General features: G+C 47.5%; 6 protein-coding genes across 6 annotated transcripts; 3 read left to right on the top strand and 3 right to left on the bottom strand.

The window, feature by feature from the left end:
• The first annotated feature begins 2,663 nt into the window (after nucleotides 1-2,663).
• On the top strand, nucleotides 2,664-4,133 carry K441DRAFT_699095 (alcohol dehydrogenase zinc-binding domain protein). Its single transcript, XM_067653124.1, has one exon. The coding sequence runs from the start codon at nucleotides 3,022-3,024 to the stop codon at nucleotides 4,027-4,029; it is 1,008 nt and encodes a 335-aa protein (XP_067499922.1). The 5' UTR covers nucleotides 2,664-3,021; the 3' UTR covers nucleotides 4,030-4,133.
• Nucleotides 4,134-7,276: 3,143 nt separating this feature from the next.
• Nucleotides 7,277-8,752, bottom strand: K441DRAFT_689436 (uncharacterized protein; the record flags this gene model as incomplete). Its single annotated transcript, XM_067652294.1, has 5 exons — nucleotides 7,277-7,549; nucleotides 7,622-7,986; nucleotides 8,042-8,175; nucleotides 8,263-8,481; nucleotides 8,664-8,752. The coding sequence occupies 5 exons, from the start codon at nucleotides 8,750-8,752 to the stop codon at nucleotides 7,277-7,279; spliced, it is 1,080 nt and encodes a 359-aa protein (XP_067499921.1).
• A 647-nt stretch (nucleotides 8,753-9,399) lies between these two features.
• Nucleotides 9,400-11,465, top strand: K441DRAFT_643134 (amino acid transporter). The gene is made up of 4 exons (XM_067646712.1): nucleotides 9,400-9,887; nucleotides 9,939-10,018; nucleotides 10,079-10,571; nucleotides 10,638-11,465. Exons 1-4 carry the CDS (start codon nucleotides 9,649-9,651, stop codon nucleotides 11,395-11,397), a joined length of 1,572 nt encoding a protein of 523 aa, XP_067499920.1. The 5' UTR covers nucleotides 9,400-9,648; the 3' UTR covers nucleotides 11,398-11,465.
• A 7,413-nt stretch (nucleotides 11,466-18,878) lies between these two features.
• Nucleotides 18,879-21,716, bottom strand: K441DRAFT_666070 (uncharacterized protein). Its single transcript, XM_067649604.1, has 2 exons — nucleotides 21,094-21,716; nucleotides 18,879-21,040 (listed from the first exon to the last, which is right to left on the bottom strand). The coding sequence occupies exons 1-2, from the start codon at nucleotides 21,492-21,494 to the stop codon at nucleotides 19,027-19,029; spliced, it is 2,415 nt and encodes an 804-aa protein (XP_067499919.1). The 5' UTR covers nucleotides 21,495-21,716; the 3' UTR covers nucleotides 18,879-19,026.
• Nucleotides 21,717-22,077: 361 nt separating this feature from the next.
• Nucleotides 22,078-22,872, bottom strand: K441DRAFT_680313 (uncharacterized protein; the record flags this gene model as incomplete). Its single annotated transcript, XM_067651359.1, has 2 exons — nucleotides 22,078-22,324; nucleotides 22,433-22,872. 2 exons carry the CDS (start codon nucleotides 22,870-22,872, stop codon nucleotides 22,078-22,080), a joined length of 687 nt encoding a protein of 228 aa, XP_067499918.1.
• An 85-nt stretch (nucleotides 22,873-22,957) lies between these two features.
• K441DRAFT_240352 (uncharacterized protein) lies at nucleotides 22,958-25,000 on the top strand. Its single transcript, XM_067640712.1, has 2 exons — nucleotides 22,958-23,762; nucleotides 23,814-25,000. Exons 1-2 carry the CDS (start codon nucleotides 23,114-23,116, stop codon nucleotides 24,758-24,760), a joined length of 1,596 nt encoding a protein of 531 aa, XP_067499917.1. The 5' UTR covers nucleotides 22,958-23,113; the 3' UTR covers nucleotides 24,761-25,000.
• Nucleotides 25,001-25,210: the final 210 nt, after the last annotated feature.

Raw genomic sequence — 25,210 nt, 5'->3', positions numbered from 1 at the left:
CTTAAGCGCCTGCTCGTGATCCTTGGTAGTCTATTTATTAATTTAGGCCTATTAAGCTTGCTAGATCTTACGGGGAGAATAAAATATTACCCCGCCGTTGTTAATGGCGGACTACTTAAATATAGGCTTTATACGTTTACTGCGCTTCCGCTAGTGCTTAAGAGCTCTCTTAAGGCCGGTGTTCTCGTACCGTAGTAGTATATTTTCCGTCTCTATTGCCTGCTACTTAGTAGTAAGCTCTAGTATCCGTTTCTATACTAAGATTTTATAATAAGTGCGTATTATCTAATTTATCCGTCTCTAATTAGCTAGTGTAAGCGCTGAGCCTATTAATTCGCTTAAGGAAGGCCTCTCGTGAGATTCTACCGGCGTAGGCGGCTAGTTAGTGCGGTAGCGGCTTAAAACAGCCTTGGGGTTAAAAGGTTCTAAACTAGTCCGTTTTCAGCCGCTTTATATATTTTCCTTTAATATAGCCTTCTCCTAAGCTAGCCAGAATAGCTAGAAGAAGTCCCGTTTAGTAAAACGGGTAAAGCCTTAGTAGTTATTTATAAAGTCGCTTAGCTATTAGCTATAGTATATAGCAAGCGGCAAGAACACAGAAACGTTAAGCAGCTGCAGCCGGTGAGTTAAATAAGGTAGGTAAACCGCTACAAGAATCCGGTAATAGTGGCAATAGTTAAGAAACTCTATATTAATATAAGATCCGTGCCTATTAACAATAAGTAGTCTCCAGTCCCTCCCCTAATGGGTTTTCTCCTTAGTTTCGCGATTAAATACGTCTTTAAGCCACTAAAGGCCTAGCTTATTATTAGTCTAACCTATTACTAACGCGGTAAAGAAGCAGAGGTATAAATTAATATTAAGATCCTATACCCAGGAGTCCTATAAATTATCTAAAATGGTAGGGTAAATTAAGCTAGGTGCTAAATGCGTACCATTAGCGCAAATAGCGGTAAAAAGGGTTATCTATTCTTAATTACCATCTTAAATAACGTGCTAAAGTCGTCCAGCCTTATATGCGGCTCGTAAGAATATTCACCGTACTTTTATAAGGCGGCCGATAAGAAAGCCCTTCTTATCTATATTATATTAATTCTTTAGTAGTATATAATACTGGCCTAATTTATGCTTTAAAAGATTGAAATAGAAGCTGAAATAGAAGGCCGATTCGGCTTTTTTACGTACGCTATTAATTAGTATAAGATACGCTGTTTTTAACTTATTGGCTTAAAGCTGTAGTTAGCGGGAAACCTAATACGGGCCTAGTTTAGATCCGCTGATCTCTTAGGCAAATTATTTAACTATTGCTGTTGTAGGAGGAGAGCCGTATTTAGTAAGCTTCTTAATATATTTAACAAGGACTTTTAACTGGTGTTGGTTAAGAAGGCGCTATTAATCGTCAGCAGCTTTCTTGGACCCGGTGACGCCGCGATATCGTTTTAAGAGCGTTAATCGGTTACAGCTATACTTTTTGGCAGTAGCAGTGATATTTAGCTTTACTTGCGAGTTCAAATCATTAATTGCGTCCTTAATTGCCCCCATATTGGTGGTGTTATGATAAATTGATTATTTTAAAATTTCTGAATTTTGGTGTGCATCGGTTGGCACCGTGCACAGCTTGGCACGGACTTCTAAGCGAGTTCCCGATATTTCGGTGATGGCTGTACTATAGTTAAGCGAGAGATTCCCATAGGTTTCTTATTGCTTGGCGTATAATCTTAGTCGAAGATTTAAATATCCTCAACTCCTACCAAAAGCTTTAACTCACCACCAAATCTTACCACCAAGGCAGCGAGCTGCCAGCTAGCTGCAGTCTTATAGCTGACTGACTGTCACAACTCTATAAGCTCGCTGACTGCTTACGTTATCAGCCTCTTGGCAGCGACGCTGACACTTGGACACACTGGTCCTCAAAGTCTGACGCTGTGTCAGCGACGCTGGGCGTGTGTCCTGGCACCAGTAACTCTTCCTTGGCTAATTTAACAGCGACTTGGGGACCGAAAGGAAACTGCACATGTGTAGATTTACGACTGCCTAGAGCGATTGGGACCATCGAGCAGGCGCCGCATACGAGTTCTACTAATCTTGCGAGGCCTCTGTTTAATTTTTGAGAAAATGAGTTAATAATATTACGCAATTGCGGTTAGGCATTCAGACGTAGTCTGCACTATTTTAGCTCTCTTTCCTAATTCATTGTTCTTGTTAAGAGACGTTTCTGTTACCTTTCGTTCCGCGGACTTGTGTCGAAAGATCGGCTTATCCCTTGCACAGATAAGGTGCTATGTTTTGTGGCCCGTGCGCGGGGTCAAGAACATCGACTTTTTGGTGTCAAATGTAAATAAATAACTTCCTTAATCGAATACCACCATGTAAGAAGGGCCCCTGTTGGCAGGAGCACGTAAATCGACTTAACTCTAAAGAATGGGCCCTATCCAAAAATCGTTATATTTGTGGTTTCATTTAAGACCTCTGGTGATATGGTAGAGCAATTTACCCCCGTATATGCACCTCATTGATTGGTGCGCACGGGTCACATTTATTAGAGCGTCCTATTCTGGAAAGCCAGAAAACAGGGTAAGATGAATAATCACGCGCATGTGGTCTTTGAGTAAGGATTATTCTGCAGAATTTCCGCGGTTTGTCATGCGCGGATTCATTCCTATCGAGTGTTGAGTCAACATACTACTAATTTAGGAACTTCCATAGTCTAAATTGCCTGTTCTCTTTCTGCAACCTCCTTACAATGCAGCTTCATTTCCCATTTACTAAGACAGTATGGATAAATTGATACGTCAGATTTGTGGTGGATGCGACCTTGCTCCCACACATTCAAAATGTTTTCCTTCTCTAGAGTTTGTCATGATGCGGTTTCATTACCGCTGCTTTCATTATATAAAATAAGGCCCTCCTTGATCTAGTCGAATATCAGCAAACTCTAAGCCTATTAGTGACTCAATCAGATCTCCTCTTTCCAACACAGAACTATTGCCTATTATCAAAAGAACAATCACATACTTCAAAATGGACGGGAAAACCTACCCATCGACAATGAAAGCCATTATCATTGAGCACTTCGGCGGCCCGGACTCTCTAGTCATCAAAGACGTACCCACCCCGGAACCAGAGGACGGCTACGTCGTAATCCAAATCAAAGCCTTCGGCGTCAATCACGCCGAGATGCACATGCGGCGTGGCGAATGGGCCGAGTCAATGCCCATCATCGGCATCGAATGCGTCGGCCTCGTGGTTGCCTGTCCTGGCGGCGAATTTGCCCCGGGTATGTCCGTCGCGGCGCTCATGGGCGGGCTCGGGCGCACCATCAATGGGAGCTATGCACAGTTCACGCGTGCGCCGGTTTCGAATGTCGTCGCTCTAGGGGACGCGGTGGCGGCGTTGTCATGGGCGCAGCTGGCTGCCATCCCTGAGTCTTACGCAACGGCGTGGACGTGCTTGTTCCGGAATCTGGAGCTGAGGGCTGGCCAGACGTTACTGATTCGGGGTGCGACATCGGCATTTGGGAAGGCGGCTGTTAATCTGGCTGTTCAGGCTGGAGCTCAGGTTTCCGCAACGACGAGGAAGCAGGAGCGGTTTGATGATCTGAAAGGGCTGGGTGTTAAAGAGGCGTTGCTGGAGGGGCCCAATCTGTCCGCTAGGCTGGACGGAAGGAAGTTTGATGCAGTCCTGGAATTGGTAGGGAACAGTACCTTGTTGGACTCGTTGATGTTAGTCCGCCGCGGGGGAAGACTTTGTCTTGCTGGCTTCCTCGGAGGTCTGGCTCCTATTGCGGATTTCAATCCGCTTCTGCAAATGGCTAGTGGAGTCCATTTCAGCTTCTTTGGTAGTTTCGTCTTCGGGACTCCTGAATTTCCGTTGTCGGACGTGCCCTTGCATTCGATTGTCAAGATGGTGGCCGAAAAGAAGTTTGGGGCGGAGCCTGCCCGGGTTTTCAAGTTCGAGAAAATCAGCGATGCTCACCAAGTTATGGAGGCTAATGAAGCAAATGGCAAAATGGTCGTTTGCGTTGATTAAGATCAGTAGAAGGCTGGAGAGAGTTGGCGGGAGCCGTGATATTTGGGAGCTTACTGAATTTTTAGCTAGTATAGTCTCATAATAAGTATCAGCTCTTGAATAACAACGTCCAATACCATTCGAGTATCAGGTAATAAATCCGCCAAGCTAGTGTGAAACGCCAGCAATATCGCTCTCCAATAGTTTTCCCGCTGAACTTCGCTGGACCTGCACTAGGGTGGTGTTGTGGTTGAAAAAGAGGTAATGGTAACATGGTAGCGTCTCAAAGCGCAGTCATCGAACCTTGCAATTTCCAATCTGATATAACGTGGGACCCCAGGAAGCGAGACACCCCCCCAAGCGAGTCACTTACCCCCAGATGCATTTGTATTAATAATAAAATCAACAACGCCTTTATATTAAATCTAAATAGCCCAAATTAAAGCGATTATGCTTCTTATTATAAAAGAAAACGGCTTAGAAGTTTCCGAGTACGTTATAGGCGTAAGTTTGCCCCCGACGTTAACCAATTAGATAGCTTACCACCACACTCTTCCGAGCCTCCCTTCCAGATCAACTCACTACCAAATTCCTTTGCAGGCTGAGGATTACACCGAAAGACGTATGCAAAGGTTGCCCAGTCTTAACTATATTCACCAGGGTTTAATACAGCTCTAGTATACAAAGCAACGTTAAGCTCTGGTAGAGAGATCCCTTCCTCATACTCCTTTTNAGCTAACTTTTGGGCAGCAAGCTCCTGTTTTTGTAGATCCTCCGACTTCAATCNATCGACGTCCTCCTGGGTAAGGACTCTGCCCTTACTTAGGAGTCTCCTACTACTTTTCTTATCTATCTTATACTTCTGAAATCGCTTATTCTCTTCTCTNTNTATTTGTNCATCAGTAGCAAAGCCNACAGNAGCTTTAAACAGCTTTTCAACGCGTCGCTNAATAGGGGTTTCAAGCATACCGTCTNGTCGCTCGGTAGTTGATTNGGTGATNTAATTTCGTAGAGACTNAAGGTCCTCTACAGTCCTNGGGGTCTTTNGGGTTCGACGGTCTGTAATCGCAATNAACTGGCTCGTTTTAGGGCTTGCGGAGGCCTCTATGCGTGGTAGAGTCTTTAAGACAGCGGTAGGATTGTATGGTAGAAGACCTGTAGCTTTCCAGGCGCTACAAATCGTCTCATAAGTGAANGCCTTGGCGNGCGCNATAGGGTAGAGCTTNATAAAATACTCTTTNTTGATTCCTGCATGGCCATAACGACAGAAGTTGTCCACCTCTACGCCGTAGTAGTACTGAAGAGGTCCAAAACAGCTNANATCTAGTGGCTGAAGCTTGTGCGTTNAATNAGGTGGGAGCGCGACTAGAACGATCTTATGCGACAGCGCATACTCGATGAACTGCCAGGTGACGTGGCTTGAGTGATTATCCATTATAAGCATGCGATAGCTTCGAATGTTGCCCTTATCGTCCTCCACAAGATGTCGCGTGTGAGTATCGTAGTGTTTAATATAGTGTAGGCCTAGCGAGTCGTCCGTCCAGCCTTTCGTTGAGGTTGCATAGGCATACCCACGAAGACGTTCATCCTGCTCAGTAATTTGATACCAAGTCTCCTGGTATTGCTGCCCTTTCTAAATTATAAATGGAGGTAGGTAAGAGCCGTTGGCGCTAATTGTCTTAATTATAGAGACTAGCTCTCGTGTTCCTGGTTGTTGAACAGTCCAATTCTTTAACCTCTCCTTACTAGTCTTGCCATCTACGATTACTCGGGCCGATGCTGCGAGGCCTAGCATTACCCCTTTTTCATCAAAGTTGTGCATGAATTTGGAGTGCTTAATTAAGTATTTATCCCGTACGCTTCGAAAGAACTTAAACCAGTCGCGAATAATAACTGGATTATCATTCCAGGCTCTCTGGCAATCCAATTAACGACTCATAATACTGTGGAGCCCGTGGCGTTGTATAAATCTCTCCCCCTAATATTTACCTATAACCCTGCCTTCTGCCAAGAACGAGTTCGCAATTATAGGAAGCATATTAACTCTTATCGGAAAGCCCCAGGACTGACATTCGCGTATCCATTTGACAATTTGATCCTCCTGATAAGNATGCAGTAGGGTTTTATGGGCCAGGTGTCGAGGGAGACGCCCAGCAAGACGATGGGCAACGGTAGAGGGTGGTAATGCGCGAACGTCGGAGGCTTTGCGAATCGACGGCTCAACGCCCAATTCAACGTCTTGTATAGCTTTTTGTATNGAGGTTTCGGCTTCGCGAGAACTGAATTTAGGAAGGGACATGGCGATTTGTGCTAGAAATTTTCGATTTGGGTGTAATTTGGCAGGGAAGAAGAAGGGGAGGCATGGGCGCGAATGTCTCGCTAGGGGGGGTGTCTCGCTTCCTGGGGTCCCACGTTATGGAATTCCCGTGCCAAAAGTCAACAGGAAAGTGTTTGGAAGACGGAAGAAGTCATATAAACAAGCCTTGCCAAGTTCCACTAATTGCTTGACTTACGTAGCGTGCGCGGATCAATTTGGGACGAATTCTAAATCGACCGTCATCTCTTAGCCGCACATCACAACGGTTAGAGTCGTCAGACAACTGGGGATGGCATCAGGCTGAAGAGTCTCTCTCTTTAGGGAGCGAGGGTATTCATTGTGTTGAGAAGTAATGCTTGACTTCGATTATCATCCATCTAGGGGGTTGGTAGCTATATATATTACAATAATGGGGAGGCTGGTTTGCCAGCCTCCTCTACTAGAAGGTCGATTCTTAACATACTGGCATCAAGAGCCTCTTGTGTTTCCTGTGCAGATTTTTACGCTCTCGTCTTATTTCCCCCAGAACGCCGACATGTGGCACGCCTTGTACTGTAGAATGTAGGTAATCCCCGTGCCTCCATAGGTGCCAATGGCAATTATAGGCATCCAAAATCTAGTCATATGAAAGAGCATCCCAGCAAATCCAACTAGCTGTGACCCCAACCCATATCAGCGCAAACCCATATATTTTCCCATGATAACCCTAGGTGTCAACTATGCCCTCAAGAACATCTGACCATATAGATAAGAACATGAGGCTCTGCGCTATTGGCGTTAAAAGACCATGCCTATCCCGTTGATGAACCAAACACCGACCAGAAGTCTATGTACACCCCCTTCTCATCTATTGTAAATATCCAGAAATACTTCCACTCCGCATGAGTTCCAATTTGCGATGTTGTACAGTTAAAAGCAGTTCAGCTCCGGACCAACTCCGGACCAGCTCCTTCATTTATGAGACGGACCGGCGGTAATATCCGACTTGTAATTGCTCACAGCCGGATAGCCCTGGACGTGTGGCATCACCGCCGCCTTATCCTCGATATCGGTGTCTTCTGATACGGTAAACTCCACATCTTTGTTGATCGCTAGTCCATTTGAAGAGGCGCTAGGCCTTAGGGACTGTTGCGGAGGCATAATATGTTCCTGACTTTGGTGCAGTGCGATCGTGCCCTCATTTCTTTCGGCGTTGGTAGCGGTACTTCCCATACAGTGATACATCTGTAGATCATCTTTCCCGTCAACCGTGCCGTCGCTGCGGCCTCCCACATACCGCCTTTGCCCCGAATCTACCTGGGTACTACCAGAATAACCTGTGTTCGGGTAACCCCAATATCCAACCGCAGGAAAGGTATCGCGAATGATTCCCCACAAGGCGGGAAAGTTAGAGACGTAAACGGATACGGAGGCTTCGCGGAAGTACCAGTTGAGGTACGTGTAGGAGACGAGATAAGGCACGAGAGAGTAGACTTTCGTTAGTATCGCAGCTGCGATAACGAAGCCACCCATTCCAAAGACGGTTAACAGGACGATCTTTTGCTGGATGGGAAGGCGGATCTTGAGAAGAAGAGGAATGGCGATGAGGAGTACGACACAGTCAGAGCTGACATTAAATACCCCTTCGACGATTTCGAAGTTATAATAAGACCAACATTGATCTATTTTCCCACTACAGATCAGCTCTACGCAAAGTAGCGGACGCATACGGCTTACCGTCAATAGCAGGGACAGACCAGTACCCAGAAAACGGACGACAGGTGGTGAAGAACGCGATTTGAGTAGCTACGAAGCCTGCAATAACATACACGAATACGGCGTTAATCAGTGTTGCCTGCTTTAGCCCCTCTCTGTTTGGCGCCTAAGGTTAGCATTTTAATCCGCGGCTACTCTCGTTAAAATTTTTTTTAAGGGATGGTCGGAAAAGGCGAACATACGTCAAACGCCTATATATTAGTAGCATGCAAACCTTGCAAGTCCAAATCGTAAGCACCATCACTTCTTCAGAAAGAAGGACCCATTTGCTTCCAACAATTCTAGCTTTTCGAGACTCGGGTGTCAAGGCGGCAATCTCATCAGAGGTCATGTAGTTGGATCCGCCACCGAAGATGATCTGATTGATAGACACCACAAGGAGAGTATACCACGGAACTACGCTGAGCATCATCTAATCGTTGGCTTGGAGGTGTTTGATTCCTAGTCTGCGCGTACGCGCTGCACTGTTGATTTCGTCTCATATTAGATTTCGCTCGAGCACAGAGATGACCGACGTCAACCAGACGAATAAGCCGAACTGAGCAAGTTGATATAGCTGGAGAGTATTGGAAGTGTAGCTTACAGTCTCACTGAAATCAGGAGCATCCCCACACCGTAGAGAGTCCATGTTTCTGTTGCAAACTCGTGGTTAAAGCTCGCCGATGTCGACATACTGCCGATTCGGAGTGATCCGCGCCCCTCCCGGATGGCCGCCTTCGTGGACAGGACACGATTCGAAGACTCGTGCTCATGTACAAGACTTGCGTGGCATTAAGTAGGAAGGGTCAGGTTGGAAGACGGCACGATGCTTTTCCCCATCTTTCAACGCTTCGATATGTTCCTGTAGAGCCCACTTCCACACTGCTGGTTGGTCAGGACATTTGAGCCGGAGGGGCATGGTAACATCGATCCTTGGTTAGATGGGTCAATCATTTCCGCTTTGGTTGTACAAGAGATCACGGTCGGCGATCACATCTTGCACAATGCTCCGACAGGTCTGAAAATCCATGAAGTGTTTGGCTAGGCATATAGCATGGGTATGGGGGAGCTAGTTACGAAGTTATCGCGAAGCTGTGGAGAAGAAACTCAAGGTAGAAATACGGGCTGAGCGTTCATCTGCCGTTCCCAGGGCGCCAAGTGCGGGCGCGGCGTCATGCTCCCGCCATTATTACGGAGGCTCCCGTTCCGCGGCACGGCTCGGAGCCTTGCTTCATCGCGCGGATGCTACTGGGACTAGCCCCGATACGCCACCGACGCCTCGCCTCTCCAATCTGTCTGGGCGCATAGTCTCGCCAATCGGCCATTCATCTCTACACGTACAAACGGCGAACTGTACTGATGAGGGAGCTGCTTAGGCTCATGCAAACTACCACCCTTCACTGCCATCCGATTCCCCGCAACTTCTCCTAATTCGCCAAAAGGCAATGGGCATGTGGCTATCTTCCGTACCCTTGCTTCCGGGCAATTGATGATGCGGTGTTGAAATTGTTTCTTCTGACAATCTCAATTGCTCTTTCGTTCCTTACCTCGGAGCACCTCTCAGTTGCGCAGTGTTCACGGCATTCAACATGGAGGAAAGAGCTGCAGAACCACAGCAGGCTGTGGCCTCAACTGATCTCAATGACAAAGATATTGGTGCCGATGTTCTTATCAATGCATCTGGCCATGAGCAAGAGCTTGAGCGCAACTTCCATCTCATCAACATTTGCGGTCTTGCGGTAACCAGCGGAAATACCTGGATCGCCTTGGGCGGCAGCATTGTGGTCGCTATTTACAATGGCGGGCCTCCTGGTGTTATTTACGAGCTGTATTATTTTGTCACCAAAGCCTTTTCAAGCCATCTACTCACAGCATCTAGGATTGCAGCATCGGTTTTCTATTGGCTCATTGCCGCATCAATTGCAGAGCTCGCATCCGCAATTCCTTCTTCTGGTGGCGGTTCGTTGCACTATGGCCATGAGTTACGCCTTTTCAAACAACTCGGCTAACATGGCGCAGTATATCACTGGGCCTCAGTTACAGCTGGGCGATATGGCCGCGTATGTGGATTCTTCGCTGGCTGGTGGAATTTTCTGGCTTGGATACTTGGCTTGGTTGGAACAGCCCAGATTGTTGGCGCGCAAACCGTATCAATGTACGCTTTATTCCACCCAGACTTCACGATCCAGAGATGGCAGGTCTTCGTGGCCTATCTTATCTGTATATGGGGTTGCGGTTTTATTGTCTTGTTCATGAACAGGGCGCTTCCATCCATTGAAGCTCTGGGTGGTTTCCTTGTCATCGCTGGAGTATTCATCACTATCCTTGTTTGTGCGATCATGCCGCACGTCAATGGCCGGCCTTACGCCTCAAATGCGTTTGTGTGGCGTGATTGGACTAACGACACGGGCTATTCGAGCAATGGGTTTGCATTCTGCTTGGGTATGCTGAACGGTGCGTTTGCTGTGGGCACTCCCGATGTCATTTCTCACCTTGCGGAGGAGGTTCCAAGGTACGTTAGGAAACTCGATCTACCAATGAAAGCCGTTTTCATCCATGTTTAACATTTTGACGTCAGGCCCAGCCAAAATATCCCCAAAGGCATATTGGCGCAATTCGTTATCGGATTTCTCACAGCGTTCTTCTATGTTATCGCCATTTTCTACAGCCTCAATGATCTCGATGCCGTCCTAAGTAGCACCTACCTCTTCCCCCTCACTGAAATATACCGTCAGGCAACTGGGTCCGCTGGCGGCTCACTTGGACTCCTGATCCTCGCCTTCCTCCCATCATTGATTGCCGTAATTGGCTGCTTCCTTACTGCCAGCCGGGTGTTCTGGACGCTTGCCCGCGATAACGCCACTCCCTTCAGTGGATTCTTCGGACGCATCAGCCAAAGCCACCGCAACCCGTTCAACTCCATCGTCCTCTGCGGCACAATTCCTACGATTCTAGGCTGCATCTACGTTGGCAGCTCAACGGCATTCTCCGCTTTCGTAGGCTCCTTCGTCGTCCTCTCCACGCTCTCCTATCTCGCGGCCATCCTTCCACATTTCCTAAGCGGGCGCAAGAACGTCACACCAGGCTGGTTCTGGATGAGAGGGCCAATTGGGTTCGTCGTAAACGGGATATCCTGTCTTTATATCATTGTCTTTGTCGTTATCTTCTGCTTTCCATTTGCCATGCCTGTCGATGCGAAGACGATGAATTATGCCTCCTTGATTACAGGTGGCTTGTCGGTGTTTGTGGCGGCTTTCTGGTTTTGGCGCCAGCGCGACTATGTAGGCCCTCATGCTGTATCACTAGAGAGTGCACTGCTAGCTGAGGATGCCATATGATCATAGCATCTCCAAAAAGTGTGCCGTGCTTTAGGTAGATATATTATGACTTTATCATATTACGACCTAGTTCTTGTTGAAGCTATAATATATCAAGAGAAACTATTAAACAGTGATCTTGTTGGATTGGCGTGGCGTGAATCTAGGGTTAAATCCACTCTATCCACCGAATATACGATTTGACGCCGGGAGCGCCGCAGCGCTCTAGTGCAGATATATACTATCCCTTAACCCGCCAACGTCCACAAGGTAGGTGGTTCGTGCGGAACAACAGAATCAAAAGTACGCGTATGGTCACGGAGCCTTGATCTTATTGATTCTATTGGCTAGCCCTTATCGATAACGTGTGGACGAATTTTGGCGGATTAAGGGATACATAGAAAGCCTTAGCATGATTTTAGCGTTATATTCGAGAAGCAGGAGGTAACTAAACTCACTAAAAAGTTATTAGATTTACTTATTAACTTCCTTATCCCTTAACCCGCTGGGGTGCAATGCCAAGCTGCACCGTGCACGAACACCATACCGCGCTGTACGCAGGGCATTAGCAGAGTATATAAATAGTTAATATAAGCTGTAATTTTGCCCATTTTAATGCCACGCAATACCGCGCACATCTAATAATATCGACTATATAAAGTGGAAGGATCCTCGTTCTAAAAAATTAAAGAAGCTACCGCTAAAGCTATAAACTATTGCAAGTAGGAGGACCGCAGGCGTATACATATATAAGGCATTTATATACACAAGGCATTTAAATGGGAGCAAGGGCGTTAATGTAGTACAGGTGTTACCTGGGGGGGTGTATGCTGCACTACATCTTACGTCTCCCCTGGAGGTTTTTTGTACCTAACTTAGCGGAATTCGTCTGCATGGACCATGATTGGGACCGCATCAGAAATTAATTAAGAATAAATAATAATAATAGTTCAAACTTATTAAAGTCTTAGAGTTATTTATTTTTAAATTAATTAATTTAAGCGCTAAAGTAATATTATTAGAGGGCTAATACGCGTATAGGGAAATGTTACCATATAGTAATTAAGAAAGGTAGTCGCCTTACGCCCTTTAAGGTAGTGTGGTTAAAGGGCCTGGGTTTCAGGCCCCAGGGCTAAAGCGATACCAAAGAAACACCCCGTTAGCCCTTCGACAGAGGGATGGACGAGAAGATCCCCCCGACGACTACGCCTCGCAGGCGGAACGCGTATTAAGGCAACCATATACAGAAAAAAGACTAGGAAAAGAGCTAGGGTAGGCACACGGCATCTTATGGCAATCTACAAGACGTGGCAGCAGTGGTTCAAGTGGCAGATGGCATTTTAGGCACTCTCTCCCGTAGGGGAAGAGTCTCGATACAGCGACCTGACGGTGGTTTCCCTCCCTTCCTAGGACGCGTTATCACGCTGGGGTGTCTCCCCTGGAGGTTTTTTGCTCACCTAGCGCCAGGCAGTAGCCGCATGAACTAGCAAGGGACCGAATTGGACGTTAAATAGATCTAATAATAATAATAATTAAGAAAGGCAGAATATACTTATAAAGAAATTATACATAAAGGAAGGTGGTAAAAAGGGAAGAAAGATAATTAGGCTTCCTAGATTATATAGAAAATTGTATTTTTAAACTCTAAGTTATTATATTACCCTTCTGATTAGCTTTATATTACGCTTTAATATTTTATTAATCTTTCCTCCTTAGCCTCCTTTTAATTGGGTATAGAACTGGCGCTTTAGGAGCTTCAGAGCTTTAAGATCCACTCCGCGCCACCAATTTGATAAGTAGATTCATCGCCAATGCAATCCAGATCCAGCCACGCCACGCCGAATTGCCGCTAATCCAACAAGATCACTGATCCGTCTTGGTTGTGTCACTTGGGTGCCTGCGGCGCTTACCGTCCTTTGGCTCCCGAGCTGATTGATGACATTGTCTCGCTCATCGAGTAGCGCCAATATTCACTACATCCGTTTCGGAGGGGAGGCGACTACCCGTGTCTAAATCCCTGACTTCAATTGTACGAGGGTAGGGAAGACACGAATGTGCTCGGGCGCTATTTGTCTGCATTTCACTAATAGCCACCGTTGCCTGGTCTTTATCTTGATAAGTAGACGTGGTTGGCCTCTGAGGCTCGAGACGATGCCAGCGAGTGCTGGCGATGATGTCACTCACCTTATTATTCACTCTACGGCCCTGAACGGTCAGACTAGTCAAATGTTTGGGCAGTCCGAGCTTCGAGTAGAAAGGCTCAGCAGCCGTGGACTCCTGGTGGCTCAGCAGCCGTAGGCCGTGACTGTTTTTTCAGCTGAGTGTATGGTATTGGGATAGTAGGAACTGGACCAGCGGGAGTACGAATGTCATGCTGATCCCTGGCCCTCCTTGAACGACGGGTAGGAATGACTTGATCGGATGGAACTAGGTTACGGGTGGCGTTTTGCGTCCGCGAGACCCGATAGGACTGGCAAATTGGTCTTGGTACTTGACCGGCGGTTTGCCATGAGTAGTACGTTCTGGTAATTTCATCTTTGGAGTCAAATTGGCGTCTGATTTAAGCAGAGTTCTGGAAACAATCTAGTTCGATGTGACGTACAGTTATTGCCAAAAGTGCCAGTAGATGAGGAAAGGTTGTGTCTATGGTATAAAGACGGTTTCATTTTATTTAGTGATTTATTCTGTAAATGATATATTCCCACCTAGGCAGACACGGCAATGCGTAGTATTTAAGTGACTCGAGACAATTCACCCTAGATGAGCCCAACCAATGGGTTTAAATGTCAAATTGGCGTTTCAGAGTAACTAAAAGTGTCTAACTCTTGGTACGCACTATGAGAAGTACGAGACACCGTCACGTTGATTATCTCTATTGCAAGTATTCGGGTGCTTCCACAATGTGTAGGTAAGTCTGAAGTATGGGTAGAGGAGTATTTGAGCATTCCCAGAATAAATAGAAGTAGCCAGGTAGGACTTGGAATCCACACCGGGGGCGGGGACACGAAATGCCTTTTATCATTCAGATTGTACTCGAATTGTGCGGGAAAAACAATCCCGGTACCCGGGAAAGGCTACGTCATAGCAGTATAGAACAAACTGTAACGCAAATAAAGACTATTTACTAGATTACAATTCTGAACTCAAGACCTATTGATCGATATCTAATTAGCCGCAAACAACATACCTGTGAAACGCCCTGCAAGACTACAGGGGGAGCCAATTTATTGTTGAAAAGTAGAGAAACCAAAGGGAGCCTGAGAAAGTGGAGTTTGTAGTGCTGTAATCGCCTTACGAAAAACCAGCGAAAGAACCGAAGTTAGGGGACCGTCCATTCTATACAGGCAACTTACTTCCAACTCAAAGACACAAGATTATGCCCCCGGTGGAGGTGGTGGAGGCAAATCACTTGGAGGCTGTAGCAAGTTAGCGAAATACTCTTCTTGGGGTTGTAAAGTGAGCGCCTGATAAACTTACCGGAGGCGGAGGTGCATCACCTGGAGGTGGAGGAGGACTGCCCGCATTACCATAATTTTGAAATAGAGGCCCAAGACCAGGAGGAGGCGGGGCCAAGCCAGGAGGAGCACCCATTGCATGTGGCTGGCCATATCCGGGTGCCTGTTGATCATAAGACGCAGCAGGATACCCGCCGTATCCTCCATAAGGTTGTCCAGCTGGTGGCGGTGGTGGTGGAGGCGGAGCAGCTTGGTGCCAAGGAGCACCACCACCAGGAGGTGGGGGCGCGCTGTAACTGCCTTGACCTGCACCTGCACCTGCATAACCATAGTTATCTGCACTACGACCGCCAGCAGCCCATGGAGGTGGGCCGCTAGCGGCACCTCCATCCCGATCATCTCTCCCGCGCTGTTGCCAGGGAGCTGCTGCGCCAGTTGGACCACGTTGCCATGGCTTCAAGTCGCGGTTTTCACCGCCATGGTTGTTCCCTTCAGCATTGTCGTATCCGCCGGGACCAGCTTCTATGCGTTGTTGCGGTTCAGCGCTGGCGGGAGCGGCTCCGGACAGTTCTTGCATTAGCGACTCGTACTCACGATCGACAGCATCTCCTTGACCGATCCTTCCAGTTGTAGGACGGCTGGCAATGCCGCCCCTGTCGTCATTTCGCCAATTCTGTCCACGTTGGCGATCTGGACAATCTCGGCCAATATGGCCAGCATTCCCACAGACACGGCATATCATATTAGCAGTGAAGTTGCGTTGTTCAGGGCAATCGTATTTCCGATGTCCGATTTGCCCGCCTAAGATTTATTAGCATACCTATAAAAAGTATAGACAGGCAATTACTTACAGTTTTGACATGCCTGGTTCTCATCGTCACGTAAAGTACCGTTCAAAGCGGCAAGCTCACGGAGTTGGTTACGTTTCAGTTCGTTTTGGCCTTCCGGAATCGAGGCAGCCTAACCGACACCGTCAACCATTATACCACCCGATTAAGGACGATGTACTTACTGTTTCGATAATGTTATGAATGAGCTTTTTCGCTTTGTTAACTTTGTCCTCGGTGTCGGCCATGATCAAGCAATGCAAGTCTTCTTCCTGGTTGCTGGTGTGAGCAGCGTCAGAACGTCCCTTTCCTTCTTTGACTGATCCTTTGCCACGAATTGCAATCTTGGCGCCAGATTCAGACTCCATCTTCTTCAGAGTATTACCACGAGGGCCGATGAGTAGTCCAACTGTTAGTAGCAAAAGCAAGCTATATGTTAGTCTTTGTAAAAAATATTGGTTGAGCAAAGTGAGCGAGTGAGCGAGTGAATGAATGGGTTAGTGATAGAGCCATGCAGCAAACCTCAGGGAATGCGGCATGCATCATCATGAGAGGGAACATGAGTGGGCAAAAGTTAGAAGTTAGAAATCGAGGGTTAGCAATCATACTGAAGTTAATCTCCGGATAATCATTTACTGGAACATAGACTTTTTCTTGAGTCTTCGTGGGGCGCCTGTAGTCCGATGGAGGATGATAGTTAGGAATAACCTTCATAGCTTTTTCGATTAGTTTGTGACGCTCGTCCTCGAGACGTTTGCGGTAGCGGTATTCGCGAGTATTTACACGGCGACCAAAGTTGTCGTACTGTGGCGGTGGGGAGGGCGATCTTAAAAATGTTAGAACAAGTCGCTGCGTGTTAAGGGCTCTTGAGTGCCTACCTATCGCCATCGGCTGGGACAACATCATTAATCCTCAGCTTCTGACTGATCTCCTCGATACGCAGATGAAGAGTATAGGCTTCAAGTTGTTCAGTGGTCATATTGGCCATGATAGCAGTGGGGAGGCCCATCAACCCAGCTGCCTTGTTCTCCTGTGCATCTCCCCAACGATTGCGCTTCTTTCGCCTTTTCAGGCCATCTGGACCGGTCTCAGCTGTGGTGGGAGTTAGTGATGAATATAATAATAACACCGCAATAGTGACGGGAGGTGACCTACTATTCCTTGTTGGACTGCGACCACGTTTTGCGCTGAGTTCTGAAAGGCCAGTTGCTGGCTCAGAGGGGTTATAGCCTCCATCATCCGAAGGAGTTGTGCCGCCATCAGCGCCAAATCTGCGACGATTCCCGAGTGGAATGTTATTCGACCCTGTAATTCCTTGGTTACGCCACGCCATGATGAGTAGAAATGAGTGATGGGGTAAGGACGCGGATGGTGGAGAGTTGAAGAACGGAGTGAGTTGTAGGAGATACACGCGAGGCGAGTGAAGCTGAGTCACGTGCAAGTGGCGACAAGTGAGGCGAGAAATTTTAGTGGAGTTATTGTTGGTAGGGCAGGGGCTTCCTGTGATCACGTGATAGCCTCGCTAGTATATATTCGTCTTATAAAGTCCCACACCATACACCTGTGTTCCCGTGTGACATTATCTCATTAAATCAGGCCCCCGTAATATATCGTTAATTTTAACGATTTTTACACCCCTAGAGCTCACCCCCGGTACACTCCACCCCCAATCGGCGCTATGCCTTCTTCATCTACCAACGTAATTAAAGACGATCATATACCCTACTCTACTATTTCTAAGCTTAATTCTGATCGATTTACCCACTCTAGCGGCGATAATGACGCGTCAAGCGATTCTACACCAAATACATCAACTATCCCTTAACCCGCTGACTCTGGCTCTCGGTTATCGATAAGTATTAACCAATTAGAGGCTCTTGTTTGACCTGATTCTTGGCCACTGTGATAAGAACTATAGCGACGTGAGGTTATTCAAATCCGTGATTTCTATGTATATATATATTTGTAGGCTAGTTCTTAGAGTTGAGCTTTGCCGGGTGTTCCTCCCAACAGGGCCCTGCCGTGCAAAACGGAATCCTACACGCGGAACAGCTCGGTGTTGGTGCACGGTGCAACTTGGCATTGCACCTCAGCAGGTTAAGGGATAACCACCCTAAAGTCGTCTTATAAAAAGCGTCAGTTAGCTACTTCTACATGGCAGCTTACCTGCGATCCTCTTAAATGGCAATTAATATATTATCTATCCCTTAACACGCAGGTTTGTGTCCTACCGTTACCGATAAGAACCACCCAATCAGATTAATTAAATAAGGCTATACACGTTATTTGATTCGGTGTTCTGCACGGACCACTTGATCTTAGGACGCAAGCGTGTTAAGGGATACCGTTAATATCGGCATAGGCTAAGCGAATCTTTTCGGGTATACGGTAAATAATTTCATGGAACCGTATATTACTAGGGAGTACTAATACTAAACGTACGGAGCGCCCAAAGGGCTGGCTACTGAGTAATATCACCGCCGGAGGGAGGCTTATGGTGATGAATATATATCGACCTGAATCGGAGTTCCTTACCACCATCGTAATACTATCTGACGACCTAGATCGTCTATACGAACTATGTCTTAGTTGTCTCTCAACTTATGACTAAATGTCTCATCGAATGTCTCATTACCTATTTTCTATTACCTATTTGACTCAGTTGTCTAGACCTACCTGATGTATATAAAGAGCTTCTAGAGCCCTCTTTAATAGACAGAGTTCTCATTCCTGATCGTCCGTTCAACAATATAGTACAGGAGGCTTCGGAGGCCTTGGTAAAACCTAGAGAGCAACCGACATTTACTATACCACGCCAAGGATCACGAAGGTGACGATAGCGGTGAGAGAGCAGTCGCGAGAGAGTAGCTATTTTGAAGTCTACCAGAGCCCAGGGGCGTATGGAGCCTACTTTTAATTAAAGCACCATGCCAAGACCGTATTATATTTAATATTCAACATCTTTTTAATATCGAATTACTGTTCAACATTAATATTAATACGGCCCCATACCGATATTGAATACCGATAAGAGCACTGCCTAATTGTGCAGCTAATAGCCCTAAAATTGCAAATTAACGAACTGAAGTGGTATCTCGACGTTCCTTTTAAGAAAGCCCTATAATCATGTTAAAAGAACCTCCCAAAAGCGACAATACTGTTAGAGGAACTCAAGTGATTAATTCGGATTGCGGGTTTTATCAAAAGCATGCATAAGGTAATCCCAGTATTTGATCTAAGACGGATATTACTTCAGAGCAGAATACTTTTTCTGCATCGCCACAAACTTATATGATGTACCTATGTTTACATCTTCGTATTAATCGTAATTCGTAAGTCATAAAGCAGTATTGATAACCCAACTATATCTACCCCTCTAAATCCTTCAGATACCGCTCACTCATTTCTTCCCTTACCCACTCCTCAATCTTAGCCCCCACATCTCCAACCAACCGCTCATAAGTCTCGCTTACAAAAAATAGTCCGCAATGCGCCCCAACCTCGTCTACACCTTCCATGAAAACACGCACCCAGGTCGGATCAGAACGGCCGTGCGAATCTTTTGGAGGTAGCATGCAGAATTTCTTGTCGCGTTTCGGCTTTGGATTTTGGGAACCAGGATTCGATTTACCCTCTGGAGAGGTTTTTGACCGCTCTGCAGGGGACATTGCGTTGAGTATGGCGTCGTTATTGTGTTCGTAAACGGGGGAAGATGAGGCTGAGGCCATATCGTGGCTATTTTCTAGACTGAGATTATCTTCTTCATTTTCCCCTACATTATCCTCTTCCTTTCGATTGGCCCCCTTCTGGATTTCTTCAGCCATTCCCTCGCGACTAAGACGCTCGAATTCGCGCTGCTGGGCTTCACGTGCACGGTCAGCGGCCCATACTTTCTCCCAGCTGAATTCATTCTTTATTTCTTCCGTGGTCACTTCTATGCTTTCCTTATCTGCTTTATCCGTTCTTTCGGTTCTCTCTTTGCCCAATTTCTCCTTGTTCTGACCGGCAACCAACTTCTCCGCTTTCTTCTGCTTCTCAGCTTCCTTTCTCTTATTTCTCTGGATTTTCTCCTCTAGCTTCAATCGGTCTTTAACAGCGCTTTCACGGTCTTTGACAGCGCGATTGTACGCTTTTACTATGCGACTGTGTTCCTTTTTTGCAAGCTTTCGTGCATCTTTGTCTAAATACTGTGAGAAATCCATGGTCAGAGGTTCGTCGGGAATTGGTGGAATTGGTGGAAGTGTGAGTGTAGAGCTGCTTGAAATGGACGGGGAGAAGCCGCTAAGGGAGGTTGGCCCGGTTGTAGAGACAGGACTGACGATAGCCTCTCGACTATCGAAGGGTCTCATGGGAGAACCTGTGGTTTGACGTGATTCTTCTAGGCTTCGGATCAGTTCTGTATCCCAAAGGCTGGATCCGGCGTCTTCATCGATAGGGATAGAGTCGATGTGTCTCATTTCGATCTCCTCTTCTGATTCTTCCCTTGCAGATGAAGGCATTTCAGGCTCCTTCGGAATGACTGCGTCGTCATGATGCTCCTCGACTGATATTCTGGGACTTATAGACAGCGAGCGGGAGTGACGAGAGGGTGAACCCCCAGCGGAGGATGGTGCAAGGTGCATGCTCTGCATTTCAATTTCTATCGGACAACCTCTACTATCCTCTCTCCTTTGGTCCGGACTGTGGCTTGAGGGTCTTGATGGCGATAGAGATTTCGGCCTTTTAGGCCTACCAGTGCTTGCGGTGTAGTAGTTCAAAAATCGGATCCTTGGAGGGGAGCAAATCACAGATGTCGCAGCTTTCCTAGCATTCTCATCATCTTCTTCTAATACACGGATGCGAGCATAGCGTTTCTTCAGCCCACTATAATCAGCCATCGCACCGCCAAACTCTAGATGCGAAGTAACATAGCTTTTTGTGGCATTCACAAGACCGTCGGAGTGTTTAGATACAAAGTGCATTGCACTGGCCCACCCTTTCCTGACCGGGACGTGGACATCGTTTGGGAACGCGGGATCGTAGTTAGGATCTAATGGGTTGGGTGAAAAAAGAGTGTTCACTCTATTTGGGCGAACTGCGTCGTTGGAAGAATCTAGTAGATGGGGCTCTTGAGTCGGCGTATTGCTTATCGGGTTTACCACATGTTGGCTAGGAGATTCTGCGGAAGGCCTGAAGAGGCTGCCGAGGCCGCTAATGACCACTCTAGGATGAATTCCGAGAAACGGTGTATCAAAATTGATGGTTCCAATAATTCGATGACGAAACGCATATCCAGTCGCGGGAGAATGCGGTGGCAATAAAACAACTTCCGAAGATAGTAGTCCTCCCATAGAATGCCCAAGCAATATTACATCCGTCATTAAAGACTCATGGGGGGTAAGCCTGAAACTGAGCATTAGCCCGAGTTCAGGTATTATCTTTCTTGTTGCTCCTACCACTTGGAAAAGTCATCTCTCGCAAATTCGACGGCTCGCCGGGACTTGTACTTTGGATATATCTTTGTGTGGACTACGTGAGTGTCTGCCAAGGTCACAGTGACGAGATTGTGGACATGTGCAGGGAGGCTTTGGAAGCTGGTCTCGTCTCCCATGAAGCCATGGATGTAGATAAGGAGGAGTGTCCTCCGCCCAGCATGTTCTGATTCAGGAACAGGGACGAGAGACTGCATAGAGGAGGACCGTGGGTCGCGAGAGGCTATGGTGAATTGAAAGGGAGTGTAAGGCGGGGGAGCATCAGTATCGGTGGTAAGATGAATGGTATCGCTTCTATGTCGGGGAGGGAGCGGAGGGGGGTTGCGTGATGGCGAGGGTAATCCATGGTAGCTTGGCCCTGCCATTTCTATGGAGGAAGTCAATTTGGGGTGAATACAACCACTTTCGAAGGGTTGGGTAAGACTGAGACCATGTGGCAGGCTTTCAACATGGGGAGACGAAGAGACATATAGCGTTCCCAGGCCGTGAAGGAGTTAGTCCTGCATGAAGATCGAGAAATGGACAAGATCACAAAGTAGCAATACAGCGATTTAGAGCGCCTAAGATAGTTGCATGGTGTTGAGTTTAGGGCGGTGGAGTAACTTGAGGCGCATTCAAGAAAGTGTTGGAAAACGGCTGTGACTTCAGCCAAGACGCCGGCGTGAGAGCGGCCAATTGAATCCCTGTCTAAGCGGGCACCGTTTGAACACGTGAAAGTCTTGGAACAGCCCTTGGGAACTGCGGTTCCCAGACTTGGCTGCATATTGGGTCTCCAAGCCGACTGCAGATACTGATGGCACCCAACCACGCGGTCATGATTTTTTGAAGGCGCGAATGTTGACGGTGCTGGAGGATGGCGAACAACACTTAGCCAGCCGCGACATCGCGATGGAGATAGGCTATGCATCTGCACACCATTCAGGCCCTGCATTCTGTACAGGGATCCCCCTAAAAGCCCAATGCTGCAGCTTGCGCGGGAAGGCCCTGGCTAATGCAGAGGCTGTTTGTTGCTCGAACAGTGCCCATGCTGATCGTGTCCAAGCAGTCCGGACATTGCCTCTTGGGTGTTCGTCTCAGCGTCCTACTTCGCTGCCGGCGGCCATATGAAATGAAAACCAACGGCGTGTAAAATGGCGTTGTCTCATTGTTTAAAGTATGCCTTGCAGATGAAAATCTCCGACTCCTTGCCCAGTCCCTTCGCACTCGTCAGCGGCCAGGATTGATCTATTGTTAGAGAGGCCCCCCCGGTCCCAGTGAAATTGCTTCTCATTAGCGGCCGGTTAGGTTCAATAATCGCGCTAACCACCCAGTCTCCTCACGCACCTCTCCTCCCCATCTCACCACCACGACTTCCGCTGCGACGTCGACAATTGCTCTTCTCCGGCGCCCAGGGAGCCCAGGAAGAGCCTCCAGGACTGAGTTGCGACCTACGGCTTCTTCAACGCTTTTCTCTCTGCCTGGGCCAAGCTTCCGAAACCTGTGTGATCCTGGACCGTCGCACGACCGCGCCGCAGGATACTGAGCGTAATTAAGGGCCGCGGTCCTATAATTGAAGGGCACTCTTGTTTGCCAGCGTCTATCTAAGTACATATCGAATGCTGAGTCGTTAAAATCATATCGAGGTGCGTATACGATCGTCGCGAAAACGGGCTGTGCTTGTGTCTTCCCACCGTCATTGCGCGAGTGCTGATCGTCGTTGAACAGTCTAAAAATCAGTTCTTTGCCAGTCTCACTGGCGTCCATTCGTTTTCACCACTCGTAAAGCACATGCAGCATCCATCGACTGGACCATCCACCTGGCTTTCACCGAAGACATTCGCTCCTTTGATGCCATTGATATCTCGAAGATCTTCAATTGACATATTACACTCTCTTGTAACCATTTATACTTTTGCTGCTCAAGTCATATTTCACGAACACTCCTAGTAAACCTGCTGGGAGCTCCGATCGCGCAGTAAACTGCGCCCGACTAGTAACGAAAGTGATGGAATATCCATCCAAACGACAGAAAATATCCAGAATCCAGGTAGGGTATCGCCGTGCAGTCGAAGTAGGAAAACTATCAGGTGAGATTCAAATTGGAGGCTTTGAAGCAAAATCCCTGGGGGAAGATTCTCAGCCACCCTCACAAGAACCCCGCGAACCATTACTCATCCGAGAAATGAAGGGTCGAAAGGTCATTGGGGAGAAGCATCGTTTGCTACATCGGCGCCAGGCTTCCGAAAGTTCTTACCTTACCACTATGAACGTTGTCGCCACAGTTAATCAGAATGGGAGTGCAATCGCCGTCCAGACAGTACCGTTTTTACCGACCGTTCCCGCGGTGTCACCATTCCCGAGCGATCTCACTGTGCCTGCAGTTCCACAAGTAACCTCGGTGGCACTACCGTCCGTACCTGCATATCCATTCACTTCCGCAACTACAACCACAACCACAGCAGCACCTGGTGAATCTGTGCAGGCGATGGGCGCTACGTCGCAAATCGTCCTGTCATCTCCACTATTAACTCTACCAATTGCTTCCTCCGTGGCCCCTGGAGAACGTAATTCCACTATAATAACCACTTCCTTTCCAACGGCAGTGAATACAGATCATTTCTCGTCGGCAATAGGACGAAACTCAACCATTTCAAGTAAGCCCTTCTCGCTGTTACAATCGATAATAATAACTAACACTTCTTTAGGTAAAACGCTATCATTTACGGGCTTACCATTCAACCGAAATAGCACAATAGTATCTGCATCTCGTCATTCATCTTCTGTACATGTGACATCTTCAACTAGCCAAACGTCATCTTCCGAAGTGTCAAGCTCAGTCACAAATTCAGCCTCATCAGCAGCTACAGCAGGTGTTGGTGGTTTTGGAATTCCTGGCGGCACTGCAGCCGCCAGCACCACCCCCATAGCTGCAACGGGCAATGGAGCCAATCATCCATCAAACAACAACTCTATTTCAACCCCTCAAGTAGTTGGCAGTGTTATCGGCAGTCTTGCGGGCCTTACTGTGCTTCTTGTCCTAGCACTCCTAATCCTGCGTCGATACAAACGCAAGCAGAGAGCATTACAAGGCCTATCTGAAACCGACACAGCTGATACACGCCCCATCGCTGGTGCAGGTCAACATATGGCACAGCGAAGCAGTTTCATGCCAGCTGCTGCAGCATCATTCTTTAGTCGCTTTTCTGGTTCCTCGCGAGGCACTGTCGACCCAGGTGGAACCCTTGGACAGGAAAGGGGTTTTCAAAAGATATCCGGACGAAAACTTCCATCTGCTTTCAGCGAGGGAATGACTTCCGATTCGGTTCCCTTTGATAGGGCAACGCTCTCTGGTTCATCTTTCTATCATGACAGTCAAGGCTTCTATGGCGGTCCTGGTGTTGCTGCCACAGCAACAGCAGCCGGTCGATCTCACCACGCCGGTGTGGAAAAGGAAAAGCTCATGCCCAGCCCGGCACGAACACCCGTTGTACATCACCCTGAAGAGCACCCACCCCTCCGAGATCCAGTAGTACCAAGCGGCGCTCCACAGAGTCCGCCGCAACCACCTCAGTCTGAACCGCGAGGAACGCTGGGTCGGAGCCACCCATCACACGACGGCTCTCAAGGATCGAAGTTTACGGAATATGTCTGATAATTTGCTCCTGCTTTGATCGAGCAGAGTGTGTTTGGGTGAATGAACCTTTACCCTAATGCATGCTCGACTGATCTTGTATATTGGTCAACCTAGTTCTCCGCACTGTCCTTACCCCTAATACTGATCGTTTAGGTGACGATCACTGTAATGTTTTTCTTTCCTCTTTATCAGTTTGGGGACTCACCACGTACCTAAATACCCCTTATTTTCCATACCCGCGCCGTGTAGTGCGCTGCAGCATCCGCCTTGGTGCTTTAGATCTTTCTTCTTTTCAGGAAGTAGCTGGTTTAGATGAGCTTCGGAACCATGCTTACGCTTCAGTTCTTGTAAATACTTAGGGCTGCGTCCGATGCTTGGCACTTCATAAGGAGCAGTACCTTTCTTCAGACTTTGTACTGTGTATAGGCTTGCAAGGGTAGTTATGCTGGTTCTGGATTATGTTCGATC

This window comes from Cenococcum geophilum (genome assembly GCF_001692895.1).
Source record: "Cenococcum geophilum 1.58 unplaced genomic scaffold K441scaffold_47, whole genome shotgun sequence".
Lineage (NCBI taxonomy): Eukaryota > Fungi > Ascomycota > Dothideomycetes > Gloniales > Gloniaceae > Cenococcum > Cenococcum geophilum.
The sequence above is the reverse complement of the archived record's forward strand: the minus strand, read 5'-3'. Positions and strand labels throughout refer to the sequence as shown.